The sequence below is a fragment of the Vidua macroura genome, chromosome 5 (assembly GCF_024509145.1).
Source record: "Vidua macroura isolate BioBank_ID:100142 chromosome 5, ASM2450914v1, whole genome shotgun sequence".
NCBI lineage: Eukaryota > Metazoa > Chordata > Aves > Passeriformes > Viduidae > Vidua > Vidua macroura.
The window spans coordinates 2,080,645-2,096,241 of NC_071575.1; the positions used below are offsets into that span (position 1 = coordinate 2,080,645).

Consider the following 15,597-nt stretch of genomic DNA (forward strand, 5'->3'; position numbering starts at 1 on the left):
TCTCTTTTCAAAATTTCCTGGTAAAATTTTGATAGGTTCAACAGGTTTAACAGGTTACCAACAAGCATAGCATTTGTAAAATAACATTTAAAAAAAAATTATTATTTTATTTTTATATTAAAATTTGTTTTATTGTTTTTAAAAACAATTTTTATTCTTTATCAGAAGTATATCTAAATATTTCATGTAAGAGCTTTTGTTTTACTCACTAGGCCATAAGGAATTTCTTCTATTCCTGTGCTGGCTGGTGTGTTGTTACCTTCATCCTGGGAGTCTGTGATCGACACAGTGACAACATAATGCTGACAAAAGCTGGACACATGTTCCACATAGATTTTGGAAGATTTTTGGGTCATGCACAGATGTTTGGGAGCATAAGAAGGTTGGTATCTATAGTAACACACAGCAAACTTTAAAGCAGTGGTCTGAAATTTCACAGCCTTGTCAACTCCCATAAAAAAAAATTACAAACAAGATTATTCTTTCTTTTTGTTTTCTTCCCGTATTTTCCAAAACAACATGTTTTTGTTGTTTCTTGAAACTTCTAAAAAGTGTAGGAATTACTGGAGAAGGATTTAAAAATGTTGGAGATCCCTTTTCAGTGTAAAAGAAAAATGTTAATTCCTTGTTTGGTCAGGAATTTGAATGATGTAGTTCAGTAGTGACCAGAATAGAAGAATTCTGATATCCATTGCTTTTTTTCCCAACAGAGGAGGGTTCCTAAAATGGATCCAAATCTATATATCTATCTAATTGACAACTTTCTTCCCATATTCACAGAAGGAACCAAATTTTCCAAATGGACACGGAGAATAATTAAATTATGCCTCTGTGGGTAAATTTGCAAACTTTTTCATTATCTTTTGAAGTTCCACATCAAACCACACTCAGGGGTTGCTTTGCAAATATCTGATTGCCTTTGTAGGTGTGAGGGACCTCTGTCATGCTAAGGATAAATCAGTGTGATCATGGATCCAAGTTCCTAATGTGAACATTTTATGAAGGAATGAACTGAAATGGAATAAGGACAAGATAATGCCAGTATGCCCAAAACACAAAGGAGATGTTGTAGCAAGTAAAGAATGGATGAACGATCCCTTTTAGTGACAAGATGAGTAGTTGTGTATGTCTTTCATCCATGTTTTCTGAAAATTTCCAGACTAAGTGTCAGAATTAAGTTTGAGCTAATTTTCTTACCTTTTTTTTTTCTTTTCTTTCTTTTTTTTTTTTTTTTTTTTTTGGTTAAGCTGGCCTTTGCCTGCTCCAGACTATCTCAGTGTGTTAGACAGACATAACAGCATGGGAGTATTGATATGAGGGAAGCTGATGAGGATAATAAGTACTTCTAAGTCAGGCAGTCAAAAGATTTAGTTGCAGTGCTTAGAATTATCATCCATCATTAAAGATATGCACCCTTAATCCTCCTTGTTTGCTGTGGAAAGAATAAAGCAGAGCAGAGTAATAAAAACGTACTCAGGCACACTCCTTGTCAAGTGCTGCATCTTCCTCTACAGCAAAACTCCTGTTGGAACCTAGCAGGAATTTCCTTGAGTAGTAATTTTACATGAACAAAAAATTACCTAGTTGAGTGAACAGCAGGATGAAGAAAGTATAAGAGGGGACCCAACAACCAAATTTAAATTATGTAATAGCAATAATAATAAAAAAAAGTTACTGTTTTATAGCTCAGTTATGCTACACCTTCTTATTAAATCTATGAAAACATAAAATATAGTTACTTCCACAAACATCAGCCTCTTTTCCCATTTCTCAGTGCAGCGTGTTGCTTTTAAACTGCAGAATAAAATCACACATTTAAGACCCCCATTCATGGACTGCCCTGATGAATCCTTAGGAAAATTGGGTCTCCCACCTAAGAGCAGGTTGCAAACACCATGGGATAATCCTTGTTTTCCTCAAGCCCACATGAAGCTGAGCAGATACAGTATTAATGTTTTAGTGATGCAGAATTAATGACTATTGTTCTTATTAGTTGCGTGCACCTCCATGAAATGTAATATCTCATTTGTAACACAGGGATATCACATTTTTACAGGTCACAGACTTCAGGTTCTCTCACAATTTGAAGCTCTCAGTGCTAGTTGTATCTACTCATTCCCACAAGGCAACTCCTGAAACAGCTTTGGCCTGGTTTCTTTAACAGCTCTTATATTGCACTTCTATTTGAGTTCTTGTTAGATTTTTTTTTTTTTTTTTGAGTTTTTTCAGTCCCAGAATATCTTCCTCTAAAATAACAGTGAAAAAACAGCAGCACAATGCTGCCAAACCTAACAATTATTAGTGCTGACCCTTGGGGGGTGTTGTACAGTAGATATTTTACATACATTTCTGGGGGTCATTAAAGAATGCCAAGCATCTGATGCAAATCCCTCTACTTGGGGTTTACACACATCATACAAACCTCCTCTGTGTGTGAGTGCAAAATGAAATCTATGCAGATCAATGAAGGGTTACAGACAAGGAGTCCCTGCCCAAAGTGTATAAAACAATCATTCCTTACAGAGCTTTGCGGGCTGATTGCCACAGCTGTCCATTTCCTGCTCTCAGGGAGTGCTCTTTGCCATTACAAAAATCTAATTCCTCATGAAACTTCCTGAGGATAGGTCCTGTGCAGCATCCTGCAGGTGGAGTCCTTCTTCTGAGGGAAGTGAAGTGCCAGGAGTGCTTTGGCAGCCCAGGGGCTCACACGTGGGCTGCAGCTCTTCTGTCACACCCAGTATGAGTCCCTAGAGAACCACGGTGCATCCAGTCATGCTCACTTTGGCATTCCTGACTGAAGACCATAAAAAGGTGATTGCTAAACTTTTCTGCTTCCTGCCCTCATCTTTAAATGATATCCAATAAATCTGCTCAGTTTTGGTTCCAAGTCAAAAATCAGTTCTTCTTGATATGAGAGGGAAGAGGAATTAGAACTTTCTTTCTATATGTGCCTTCACAGTGCACAAAATACTTTAAATAGTACTAATAATCCATCTTTCCTTGGATCTCTGATGCCTTGAGAAGGCTGACCTAGGACAGAGCTAAAGAATAAAGCAGGGATTTATTCAAAGGATCTCCTCCATGGATCCACCTTGGGCAGCACCAGAGCCCAGCCAGGTTCCAAGAGGAACCAAAATGGTCCCAAAATGCACGAGCGCTCCCGGGGGCTCTCACTGGGATCAGCTCTGCTCCATTTGCACCTTGCAGTTCATTGTCCCATTCCAGCTTTAGCCCAGGCACTCCCATCCTGCTTGTTTTTCTCTCTCCAGCCCACGCTGTTTGTGCTCCTGGGCCTGAGATTTGGATCATTTGTCCTTGGTGCCCAGCTGGAGCAGGAATTGTTTTGTCTCCCTGCTCTGTGCAGAGATCTCACCATCCCCTAATGTGAAGCTCAGAACTGCACACTAAAGCAGCACAGAACCTGAAAAATAGAAAAGCTGAAACCTGAGGCATCATCTAGAGCTAATATTTCAGGAGTGTTGGAGGGAGACTTATGATCTATCTAACCAATAGCATAACAGAGAGCTTGGCAGAAGAGTTATTCCCAAAGTCCCATAGGGAAGTTTCCTACAGAACCATGAGATTTCATTATCTTATCTTTCTATTTTTTTTTTAATCACTCTGAATGACACCTTCTGCTGGCAGTAATAAAATGCTCCTTTCATTCTCTAACCCAGCCTCCACTTTTGACCCTACATTCCCCCAAAACAGGCAAGTCTGCAGGCACACTTCAAACTGTACGAAGAAATATTTCACGTTTAATTTCTTCATGTAACTGCCTTATTCTTCACCTATTGAGTGTCCTGTGGTAATCATCACACACCCACTCACACATAAAGAGGTGTAATGCTATCCAGATTATCAGCCAGGACTAGGTCGTTTCCTTCCTTTCAGTTCTGACCAGCTCCTGTTGAACATTCCTTCCTCGGTGAATTTAGCAGCAAGAAATTTATTTAAACCCTGTGCTAACCGAAGTAATCCAAAATTCAGCAGTCAGTCACATCCTCCCCTCTCCCAGGCACTCCCAGCCCTGTCATCTACCCTTTTCCAGTCAGTGATGTGCAGTGTGAGGCTTGGTGGCAGGACACAAAGTGGTGCAGCTCAGGGCACACTGCAAATCCACCTTTTGACAGCATCAGTTTTCATTTTTTTCCCTTAAATATTCAGTCATCCTGATTAGCTCCAGCACTCACCGGCCTTTTCACTTCCCTGATCTGAATCACAGAGACCCTCCTGTCTCTTTGCCAAACTAATCCTTTGCTCTTGGCATGGCTTTCCCAGAATTTAAATCTGCTAAGCTGGTTTTCTTCTACAAAGTTAATTACTACAGGCAGCCTTAACTATTCCTTTGGGAAATCCCAGTTATTAGGGAAGTTCCAAAAATATGGGAAAATTATGTTTCCCACACTTTCTTCCTAGCTTGGTGTTTTATAGAAATGTAGAAGTGCCTCTTTTTATTTTAAATGTAACACGTTTCATTTTTAGTGTTAACAACCTAAAATGTGTGTTAATATCTCACTAGAAGTGCTGATTAAAAAATACTATTTTCAGGTATTTTTTTCTAAAACAGAAATGTTGGCATATGGACATGGAAAAATAAGTTCTATCTGCATTTTTTGATTGTATTGTATCAAGGTCTGTTCTCTTTTTTCTTAAAAAAAAAGGAAAAATTAGGAAGAAGGAAGAATTTGAGAATAATACATTTTATTTTTTGCTTTTTGCCCTTTTAAAACTTTATTTAGAGTACTCACATAAAGTCAAAAACTTGAAAGTAAAAACTTGAAAGCATAATCACTTTTTGTTTTCTAAATTTGTGCAGAAAACTTGCACCAATGTGTATTAGATATTGAAAGATTTCAGTGGGTATTTTCAGTGTTAAGAATTCATTCTCTGCAGTTTATATTTATTTTTCTCATATGATAGGTCTGGATTTATTGGTTTCTGTGAAATGGCAACTCCTAATTTTTTGCCACTATTCACTTTTAGCGCTTCCTGCATGCCATCCTCCAAAAATCTCTGACTGCAACCCTGGAAAGATTTCATTTCATGACTTAAAGCACCTTAGTAGCCCAAATGATCTTAACGAGATTATACAGATGTTGAAATCCTGCCATCCAGGATGGATGAATGAAATAAAGATAAGAATCTTTATTTACATAAAAAATGAAAGAGGAAAAATGCACAAAAACCTGTAGGTGAAGCAGCATCATCTCCAAGGTGACAAGGCCTAAAAGGACTTGAATTTATCAGGGAAGAAGCCCATCACTTTTGCAAGTCAAGGGTCTCCAGTTGTCCCAAAGTGAACTCCAAAAGCACAAGCTGAGTCTGAGAACCCATGAGCAGCACAAACTGCAGTTGGGGGTTCAGATGCACTCTGTTCTCTTTGGCTGCCCTCAGGGGTAGGGATTTATTCTTGCTGGCCTGATGCTTTCTCTAATTATTGAGCCTGAATTGTACTTCACCCTTTTTCATTTTTTTTTATTTGTTTGTTTGTTTTTGGGGTTTGGGTTGTTTTTTTGTTGTATTTTTTTTTTCCAGTAATAGCCTCTTGTGGAGGGAATTCAACTGAAATGCTTTGAAATCAGAGTAAATTATGTTCACTGTCTGCTTTATATCTTCAATTTTTTTTTTTTTTTGGTTATCCTTTTCCAAGTGCTCAGAGAATTAAGGGAGGCACTGTTTTTCCATACAGTGTCTGTGTGGATTTGACCATGATTCTGTTCATGCAAGAGCCTTGTTCCTCTTGTTGAACTGAGTTTCCTGGAAACCAGTTCTTGTCTGCTGCAACTCTCACAATCCTTCTTGGCTTTTCCTTCACTCCAAGTCTGGCATAAACTGCTTTCCTGTCTTCACTTTCTTGAAGGAGTTATCAGGTATTCCTGTTAATAATCATGTGGGCTGGAGAAGCTGCTTGATGCTTCCAGAGCCACCAGCAGAATTCCCTCTGCTTTGGGAAATTGGCTGCACATGAGGTGTGTAAGTGACTTCCTATCAAATTCCCCTCCTCTCTCCCCTTCCCTCCTTCTCATTCTGTTAGCCACACTCAGATTTTTTTTGTAGGACATGGCTCCAGAGATGGGAAGTTTAACAATAAAACAGAAAGAAAAGGGAGAAAAGACATCATGGTCACTGTCCATTTTGATTATGGTTTTATTTGTTATCCTTTTCAAAGTGTAACCATTCATAGGGATGTGTATTTTCTCCTCCCTGCTCCCATCAGAAATATTGTATTGTATCACCCCTTTCTCTGAAAGCTTTCTATAGACACTTTTTTATGTTCAAAGGAGCTGTTCTCACATGCATTCAAATGTACATTTATATTCAGGGGAAGTTCTTCTCCTACACAGTCAAGTATACATCAAGCACTTTTAAATTAATCTCTGTTTCTTGGTCTTCTTTTTTTTTTTCTTTTTTTTTTTTTTTTTATTTTGCTTGTTCTGCACACTATGCCTTTGTCCTTCATCCTTAACTGGAAAGCATGCTGATGTATTTAATTCATGTAGGATTTCATCCCCTGCCCCGAGGAATTTCTTTGCAATTCAATTTCTTCATCACTGGTTTATTTCTCTATTTTGCCTGGTGATCTACAAATGCCCTGCAACCATCTATTACTGTGTTTTCTAAATATCCATCTCATACTGAAAGGGCCTGTTAGCTGAATATTCCATGGGTAGGGCTTATAACCCCACTTGTTCTGTTTCTTTTAAGGCACCTTTTAGGTCTCAGTTTTAAAATCTTTTTCACTGCTGAGGGCCAGTCAGGACACAAAAAGCAATTGTCCAGCAATCTCTGTTAACAAGAGGAATTGCTGCAATCTCCTTGTGAATTAACTCTTAAGTGGTTCATCAATAGGGTTAGTAATAAACTCTAACAAACACAGAAAATGTGATAGTCCTAGAAAATGGTACATAAGGCATTGGGAATGCTGCACTGAGCACTGTCAAATGTGGGGACTGGAGGTGAAGTGTGGAAAGGATTGAGCTCCACCTGGATGTTGTTTTGCAGTCTGATTGCTGGTGACTGAGTGCAGCCTGCCTTAGCTGTGTCTGAGGGAATGGAGGAGCCCAGCTCAGAGCTCAGGGGTGCTGCCTAACCAGTCAGTGTTGGCAACAGAACAATGTCTGAAACTATTCAAGACATGTTCCTAAAGCAGAGAAGATCTTCTTTCAGGGAGGGTCTTTTCAGGAATCTTCCAGCTGACTGCAAGGAATGGATGAAATTCTGTGACCTAAGTGAATAAATTCTGTGCTTGGGCTGTGGCAGAACTGGGGATTGCAATGAAATCCATCCAGAGGTGCCTCCAGCGAGTTTCTGTGTTCCCATTATGAGCCTTGCCAACTTTCCTGCTCTGTGGGAGGGTTCCAGATGGGTCCCTGTGGCAGCACACTGCAAAAAGTGAGCCTGTCCTAGGAGCTGTCACCAGCCCTGTTACCTGCACTTGTAGGCACAGATCTGTGGTGCCTGGGAGTGGGGCTGTGGCCCAGCCTCATCCCTGACTGGCTCCAGCTGTGCAGGACAGGTGAGCAGCACTGAAGGGAAGGAGCCATGGAGTGCCCAGGTGCACTGAGCAACCCCAGAGGGAGCAGAGGGCACCCAGGGGCAGTGCAGCAGCAGCAGGGGTATGAAAGGCTGGGCTGAAAAGCAAGAAGGGCACTTGAAGCCTTCTGATGTGGTGTTGCTGTGTGGGTTGAAGCTTTCTGATATTGCTTGGTGGCACTCTGAGTATTGTGGCTGTCTCAGCTGTGACATGTGCTGCCAGCACAGCCATCCTACGGGACCAGGTGGGATCAAATCTCTGGGATTTACCCCTCACCAGCTTCCACTGGCCCACAGAGAAAGGGATTTCAGGTAAGTCACACTCCCTTGCACTCTGTACAGGCAGAGGGGCACAAATGAGCAGCTGCTCTGACTCAGTTTACAGGGGGAACCTCGATGTTAGCAGGACAATGAACCAGAGCCCTTATCTTAGATTAGGATTACAGCTTCCCATTAAACATGATTGAACCTCGATGCCACCAATTCAGTTACTGACAGGAATGCATAAATCTTTCAGAATAGGACAGTCCAGGGTGTGGAATGCTTCTTTTCAAAATAGTGGGCATGTTCAACACAGTGATTTGACTGAACAGCTAACATTGAGGCTGTGATAGTAAAAAAAAATATTAGCAAACTTGATATACATAAAAGAAGAATTAACCTAATGAATAAATAAGGCCATAACAGTGTAAGAACTATCTACCTAAGGAATTCAGGAAATTCTTTCTAGTTCAAAGTTTCTGCCTCTAAAGGTAGACATTATATAAATATATATATAACATAAAAATATATATTATGTCAATATATTTATAATATAAAAAATACTGTGGGTAAGACTGCAATCAGAAATGAGACTTCAGACTTGTAGTTTGAAATCTTTTCTTGCTGTAGATACCTCAAACAGCAGCAGAAATGGCACAATATAGAGTTAAAACCATGTAAACTGTTATAGGCCTGATAATTTAGTTTAAAAATGTAGGTAAAAAAATATTAGACGCAAGTTTTAATAGCCCAGGACATGTAGTTTACTCAAGCCAAGGATGCTCAGGGCATTCAGAAATCTTTCTGTGTTATGGGAATGAGGTCAGTACTAAATTCAGACCAGTTTACCCAAGGCTGTGTCCAGCTAAATCTTAAAACTTCCCAGGATAATCTTCCAAGGCAACCTACTTCAGTATTTACCTTTTCCTCACAGTCAGGTTTGTTTTATGTTTTTTGTTTTATTTATTTTTTCTTATGACAAGTCAGAGCTTCAGCTGGCTCAGTTTTCTCTGGTATTCTTGCTTGGATCCATCTGGTTTAGAGGCTCCTGTAGATGCAAGAAAATCCCCTTTGAAAACCTTTTATCTTTTATCTGAACAAGCCCACGTTCCTCAGCCTCTCCTCACAGGCAAGTGCCACCATGGTGTTGGTGACTCCCTCCAGTTTAGTGACATCTTTCAAGTTTTGGCAGGGTGTGAACCACTAAATACTAAGTGGAACATCTTTATCTGTGGCATCTCTCAGTATTTTCATTAATAATCATTATGATGGGATAGAGAATGTGTTTGTTCATGTCTTTGGTAGAGATGAGGTTTTGGTTGTGGTGAAAGTTTGGATTAGCAGTTTTTTAGGAAGGGCTCTGAGAGTTTTACCACAGCCAAATATGAGTTGGTGGTAAGATACTGGTTAGAAAAGCTTGAAATTTGAAATAATCCTTTTGTTTCACTTTGCACTTCCAGGGAAAGCTTCCCTTGGAATATTTTTAACATTTTACTTTTAGAAAAAAACAGAGATAAGGAGCCCAGGGAAATTACAAGGAGTCCAGGAAAAAGCAATTAGAATCATTGGACATCTGAAATACAAGACTTGTGAGAAGAGGTGGAAGCAGTTGTCTGCAGAAGATTGAGGAAAGACATAGTAACAGTCTGCAAATACTTGAGAGGCTGCTGTAAGGAAGATGGGATCTTCATGTTCCCTTAGGAAAGAGCAAGAATTAATAAGATGAAAGCCCAGCAAGAGCTAGATTAAGCATTAGGGGGGAAAATGCTGTAAGGGAACATCCTGAAAAAGAAATTTGATAGGGAGGTTGGAGAAGAAGTCTGTCATAAAAATCTTTGAGAATAGGCTAAATAAGAATGCCAGGAGCATGTTTATGTTTATCTTGTCCTGATAAGAAGAAAAAATGGAGTATCTCTTGTGGCCCAGGCATATTTCTTTATGTTTGCTGGTGATGAATTGTGTCTCGTGGTTGTTCCCTGTTCCATTATTTAAATATATAAAAGGAGTGCCATTGATTATGGCTTTTTACTGTGTCTACAAAGGTCTATGATTACTGTGATTAAATATTTTCACTTGGCTTTAGAGAAATAAGCACTCATGTTCATTTATTTTGTGTTCTTCAATAAGCTTTTGGCTTTTGCTGCAAAGGATGTCAGCAGTCAAGCACTCCCTAAAAGCTTTTCCTATTTTATTGGATACATCTAAATTCCACATAGTCATGCTGAATATTATCAGTTACTCTTGACTCAGACAAAAAGATTTTTAAGCAGTCAGGGAATACATGGGGTTTTTTTTCTGCTGAGCAGCTGATTTTTAAATTGCAAAGAGTTCTGTGTTGTTTCTCACACACTGTCCATGTGAAAACTTGGACTAGAACAGATTTATCTCCTTGCATTAATGACTGTGACTTGGACTTTTCCATAAGTGCACTGTTGGGAAGCTTAGATTGGATCAGAGCAAAGGTCATTTGTTTTTTGTTATCTCATATGTTTTAACTGCTTAATAGAAAAAGAAGTCAGTGTATCATTCTTAAATGTTCTGTACCGTGAGATTCAGAGTAGGAGAAACTAAAACCATTGTTGACCTTACAAGCTTTGTTAATCAGTTTACATCTAGTGTTTCCTATCAATTCCTGATGCTCTTACTGGTTTTCTTGGAATGCAGCATAATTGTAGCCCACAGTGAAGTCCCAGCAGATGTTCCCATCACCCCAGACCAAGTTTATTTTTGCGTGGTGATCTCTTCATTTCCTTGAGGTTTCTTTTCTTTTTTCCCCCTCTCGTGATTTATCATCCAAACATTCATAATCTCCAGAGGAGCTGCAAAACACATTCCCATGAAAATCTTAAATCTCTAAAAGCAAAAAAAAAAAAAAGAGATAAAAAAGCAAAAAACAAGAATCAACCCCCCATGAGTTAGGCTTGTTTCTCACTGAATGGCTTGAGTAAACTCTTTTGTCACAGCCATAGTAAAGTCTTTAAAGTCCAGGACTGCAATCAAACTCTGTCATAAACAAGAGTATTGCCTTTTTGACTGATTTCTATTATAAAACCAAAGGGTTCATTAATCTCATCTAGGGCTTTAGTGAGGGGGAAAAGAAAAAAGGAAAGAAAAGAGTAGGCAAGATGTGATAAGGTAGCTTTAATGATTTTTGAGGGGTTTATTGGCTGTACATCTTTGGTCAGTCTCAAGCCATACTAGTTCTCTCAGTGAGGCTTTTCTTTCCTAAAAATAATGGTACCAGACATTACAATTACACATAGAGGTCTTTCAACAGTGCTTCAATTCCATATTTCTTTAGCACAACATAAATAAGAAAAAAGAGGCTTTTGGTCTACAGAGATAGGGTGAAAGGCTTTTACTTGGAAGTACTTCATCATAGCAGGGTTTTTTTTAACCAGTGCCAGGCATTTCTTCAGTTTGATGGAGGCAGCAAGTTGTATCAATACAGATTTTAGGTCAGAGGGCTCTTGTCCCCTTGGCTGTTAGACAGTCAGTGGTCATCAAACATCTCATGCATGTGAAGTATTATAGTATTATTAGCTGTGATCTTGAGGGTGCTTTGGGTAGGAAGTATTTAATGTTTGTAACTTTTAGGTAAGCCCGTGTGAGTGAGCTGTGTGATAGGTAGAGGTCCAGGTGAAGGCTGCTGTCACCAGGCCTTTGGATGTGCTGCTCATCCTCTGAATAAAAGCCAGAATGGAAAGTGATCTTGGCAGTCTGCCCCAGAAGAGGCTGCCTGTTAAAGGTGTCCTGATTTAAATGCAGAAATTCAGAGCTGCACCAGAGTGAGGTTCATTTGCACAGGGTTTGGTACATGCAACAACAGGGCACTCGTTGATTTTCTCCTTCTGGAGGCTAAAGCAGCCTCTGTTTGCTGATGTAAATTTTCCCATCATGATGGACAGTGACTGGACCTGGCTGTTGGTGATTTTGCTGGAGAATCTTCCCTTTTGGTTTATTATTATCCAAAGGAGTTTGTGGAAGCAGCAAGGAACATTTTACATCTGTGCACAGACATTCATCCTGTCAATTGGTTTTCCAGAATCCTTTATGTTCTGTTCAGGGAATTAGAGTCTCTTTCCACTGAAACTTTATTTTATAATGCTATTGTGAGACATGGCTGTGCTGTTCCTTCTAGTGGGTCTTGTTTCCCATACTCTAAGTTTTCCCATAGTCTAGTTTTTTTATTTTATTTTTTTTTAAATTTACATTGCAAAGTGTTCCCTTTGTGAACAGCCAGTTTATTTACTGGAGCTTCAGCATCCAGGTTTTGCAGGGTTTACCTTGTGGGAGAGGCTCTGATAGCAAAAGACCTTAAACAGAACTGGAGAAGTCAAATTCCTACATCATATTTTGCATGTTGCCAAGGGAGGACTGGCCTAACGCCCTAGAACACATTGACAAAAGATACTGAGAAATTTAAGAACCTTGTAAAGCTGCTTTCAGTCATCCCACAGGTAAAATTAATCTATAAATAATGTAAATATTAAAATATCAGTTGTGTGCTCACACAGATCCTTTAGCAACAACAGTAAGAGAGATGATTAATGTTGCAGCCATTACATGATGGGGACGTTGGCCCACAGCCCAACCCAGCAATGTCAAACACTGCATTTCTTCCAGTAAAGCAATTTCTGATTGCAGTATCTATTTTCAGCTCAAGTAGCTCAGTGTGGGAGACTTGGACTAGCTCAGAAAGGGCTGTGTTTTCCTGGCGTGGTTGATGCAGTTGGACATCAGAAATCAAACATGAATTTTGAACAAAATGCAGCATTTTTATAGAGGTAGTTTTTTGACTTGGAATATTTTAACCTAAGAACAAATTTGGGGTTTAGACCTTCTCAAGATGCTAAAATGCTTTCAAATCAGGATTTAGATTGACCCTCTGTCCACATATACATCAAGAGGTTAACATTGATAATCTTCTCTCTCTCTCTCTGTGCTTCAACAAATTGAATTTCATTATTCTAATGGTATCAATTTATTTAACACTTAATGTCTATTTGAAATACCACTGATAAAGAATAAGTGAAAGAAGGTTCTGGGCAAACCTGAACTCTCAGAAATCAGTAACAGACACAGGTTTGTAGCTCTTTGAGATCTACAGCACAAAACTACACAATAACTGTGTAACAGTTACACTTTAATATAACCCTCCCAATGTGAACTCACATCTTGCATCATACAGAAAAATGTAGAGGGTAAGAATTTTTATTGTGAACCTTCATCATGCCTAGTAGTACTTTGCTGAGTTGAATAATATATTTTTTTTTCAAAACCACCCTCGTGGCCTGCACTGCTTGGAGGTGAAAGACAACCATGGGAATTGTGGATTCAGTGTTGGCTGCCATGGAAGCCTTTCCAAACATAAAAGTGGGAAGGCTGCCTGAGCATTTGTTGTGACTTAAACTTCCAGTTGTAGCCTATAATCTCATGACAACTTTGTCTTTCTGCAGTAAAGTAAGGCAGGCACTTTTATGGGAAGATGAGGAAAACTCCCAGGAAAGCTCATCTGTCCCATTTAGGAATGCATCAGAAAGCAATGGGCTGACTCAGCCCGTGTTTGATGTTTTAGCAAGAAATAGACATCCTGAAATTGATTTCTGCATTTGAACTTACTAAGAACACCGAGTTTATTTAAAATTTTGAATTAAGGGGTAACACACTGTATATTGCCTTGGAATGGAGCCCTCTGATGTGTTTACATGGTTCTGTGTACACAGTTGTGATGAGTAAATCACTGCAGTAGGTTTTTCTGTGTGAGGATGCAGTTTATCAGGCCTTTCTGGAACTATTGAACGATAGGATTGTTAGGAGAAGCCTGGCTAATCTCTTTTCTTCTGCAATGCCATAGCCACAAACTGTGCTGGTGATAAGGAAAAAAGGCAAACCATGTTGTCAGACTCTGCACCTTATTTACCCAAGGGTGAACACAGAGTAACTGTAAGGAAAACAAGACAATGTATTTATATTCCCTTTGAACTTGAGTCAGAAATATCTCTTCAGAATGGTGCATATTTAATGATAGCATCATGCCTTGGGGTTTTCTTCTTGTTGTTGGATTGTGGAGGTGCAGGGTTTTTTCTTAAATTCCCTTCTTGCCTAGCAGGGAGTCAATATTTCTTACCCGCCCTCTTTGACAACAGCTTTTAAATATTTCAATACCAAGAGAGAACTCGTTTCCAGGTTCACTTTCAGGATGGAGTCAAGAAATTAAAGCAATGAGGGTTTAAAAAGAAAAGCAAGGAAGAGCCAGGAGAAAACACTTGTTCATTTGCTGGATTTCTCACTCAGAAACTCTTGCTGTCAAACCTGTCTCTGTCCCACTTAGAGCAATAGAGATTTCCACCCTGAGAAAGGGAGAGATGAAATAATGAGGAAGGTAATACTGAAAAACACAAATGTGAATAATGTGTTACAAATATTAACTGTCTTGCATGATTAGCAATTTTGGGTGAAATTTCTCAGGCAATTGTTCTCTTTTCCAGGGACCGAGCTCCCTTCATCTTCACATCGGAGATGGAGTATTTCATAACAGAGGGGGGAAAAAACCCACAGCGCTTTCAGGAGTTTGTGGAGCTTTGTTGTCGAGCTTATAATATAGTCAGGAAACACAGCCAGCTACTCCTGAACCTGCTAGAGATGGTAAGGAGCTCGAGGATGAAACCAAAAATCAATTTCCTCCAGGGTTCTCTTCCCTTTCACCACCTCTCTGCTCCCTCCAGTAGATTTGATTTGAAGAGGTATCAGGTGCCCAAGTGCTGCACTTCCTGTGCAAAGAAGCTGTTCACTTTCAGTAATAATTTCTGAGAACAGGAATGCTAAGCTGCTTGGTGCTTTTTCCATTTTCTAATGCATTGCTTTTTACAAAATAGCAGAATACTGCAAAAGAAGCTGGGTAAAAGTTTTGCATTCAGGAATTTCACTCAGCCCTTTTCCTAGCTCTTCATTTCCCATCCCTGTTCATGTTTGCAAGACAAAGTGAGCTGAATATTTCACAGGGTGGGTGATCTGGCAGTACTTAGCAGCACTGCACTGCAGTGATGCCTTTAGAATGGGGAGTTGCACATTTCCACAGTTCCTTCCTAGAATGGCAAACACAGGCAAAAAAGAGCAGTGCCCATATTGACACAGGCTTTAAAATTCTAAATTTTGTCTTGGGGGGTTGCACATTTCCACAGTCCCTTCCTAGGATGGCAAACACAGGAAAGAAAGAGCAGTGCCCATATTGACACAGGCTTTAAAATTCTTTTGTATAGATTTATTAAGGAGTTTTTATCTGTAAGTATTCCTACTGACTGATATGTGCTGTGGCAAATTCCATATCTGATTTATGCCTCTATTTACTTGTGTGGGAAAGGTTAATGATTTTCCCCTTCATGGGTACAACGAGAATATTACATCATATTACATATATGTAATGTAATTCATATTGCATATGTATTACATTACATATTAATATTTGCTGAAATTCTTGGCTAAGGTATCAATCCAAAATTTGTGTGCAGGGGCCCACGACCTAAGGGAGTGGTCTGTGCATGAAAAAGCCTACATGGCCATATAAACAGAGCTGCTGAGATTGAGGTACAGCCAAAAAGTTGCTCTGTAAACACCACTTTATCATCTCCAACTTGTGCAGTGGGGGTAGGAGAGAGAAACTGAAGGAATCTCTCCCCTTGCCTCTTCCATCTTGTCTATGGACTCTCATGCAGTGATTCAGTGAGAGATCCCCTGCCATGGAGCAGGAAGGATTGCTCCAGAGCTCTTGAACTTGCTGCTTAGTAGCCACAGTTGCAA

At 39.5% G+C, this 15,597-nt stretch overlaps 1 protein-coding gene across 1 annotated transcript in view; it reads left to right on the plus strand.

The window, feature by feature from the left end:
* Positions 1–15,597, plus strand: part of PIK3C2G (phosphatidylinositol-4-phosphate 3-kinase catalytic subunit type 2 gamma) — a 185,437-nt gene that overhangs the window by 115,242 nt on the left and 54,598 nt on the right. The window contains exons 23-24 of the mRNA XM_053977983.1: positions 213–382; positions 14,289–14,445. Of these exons, the coding sequence (XP_053833958.1) occupies positions 213–382; positions 14,289–14,445 (327 nt within the window). The remainder of the gene's footprint in view (positions 1–212; positions 383–14,288; positions 14,446–15,597) is intronic.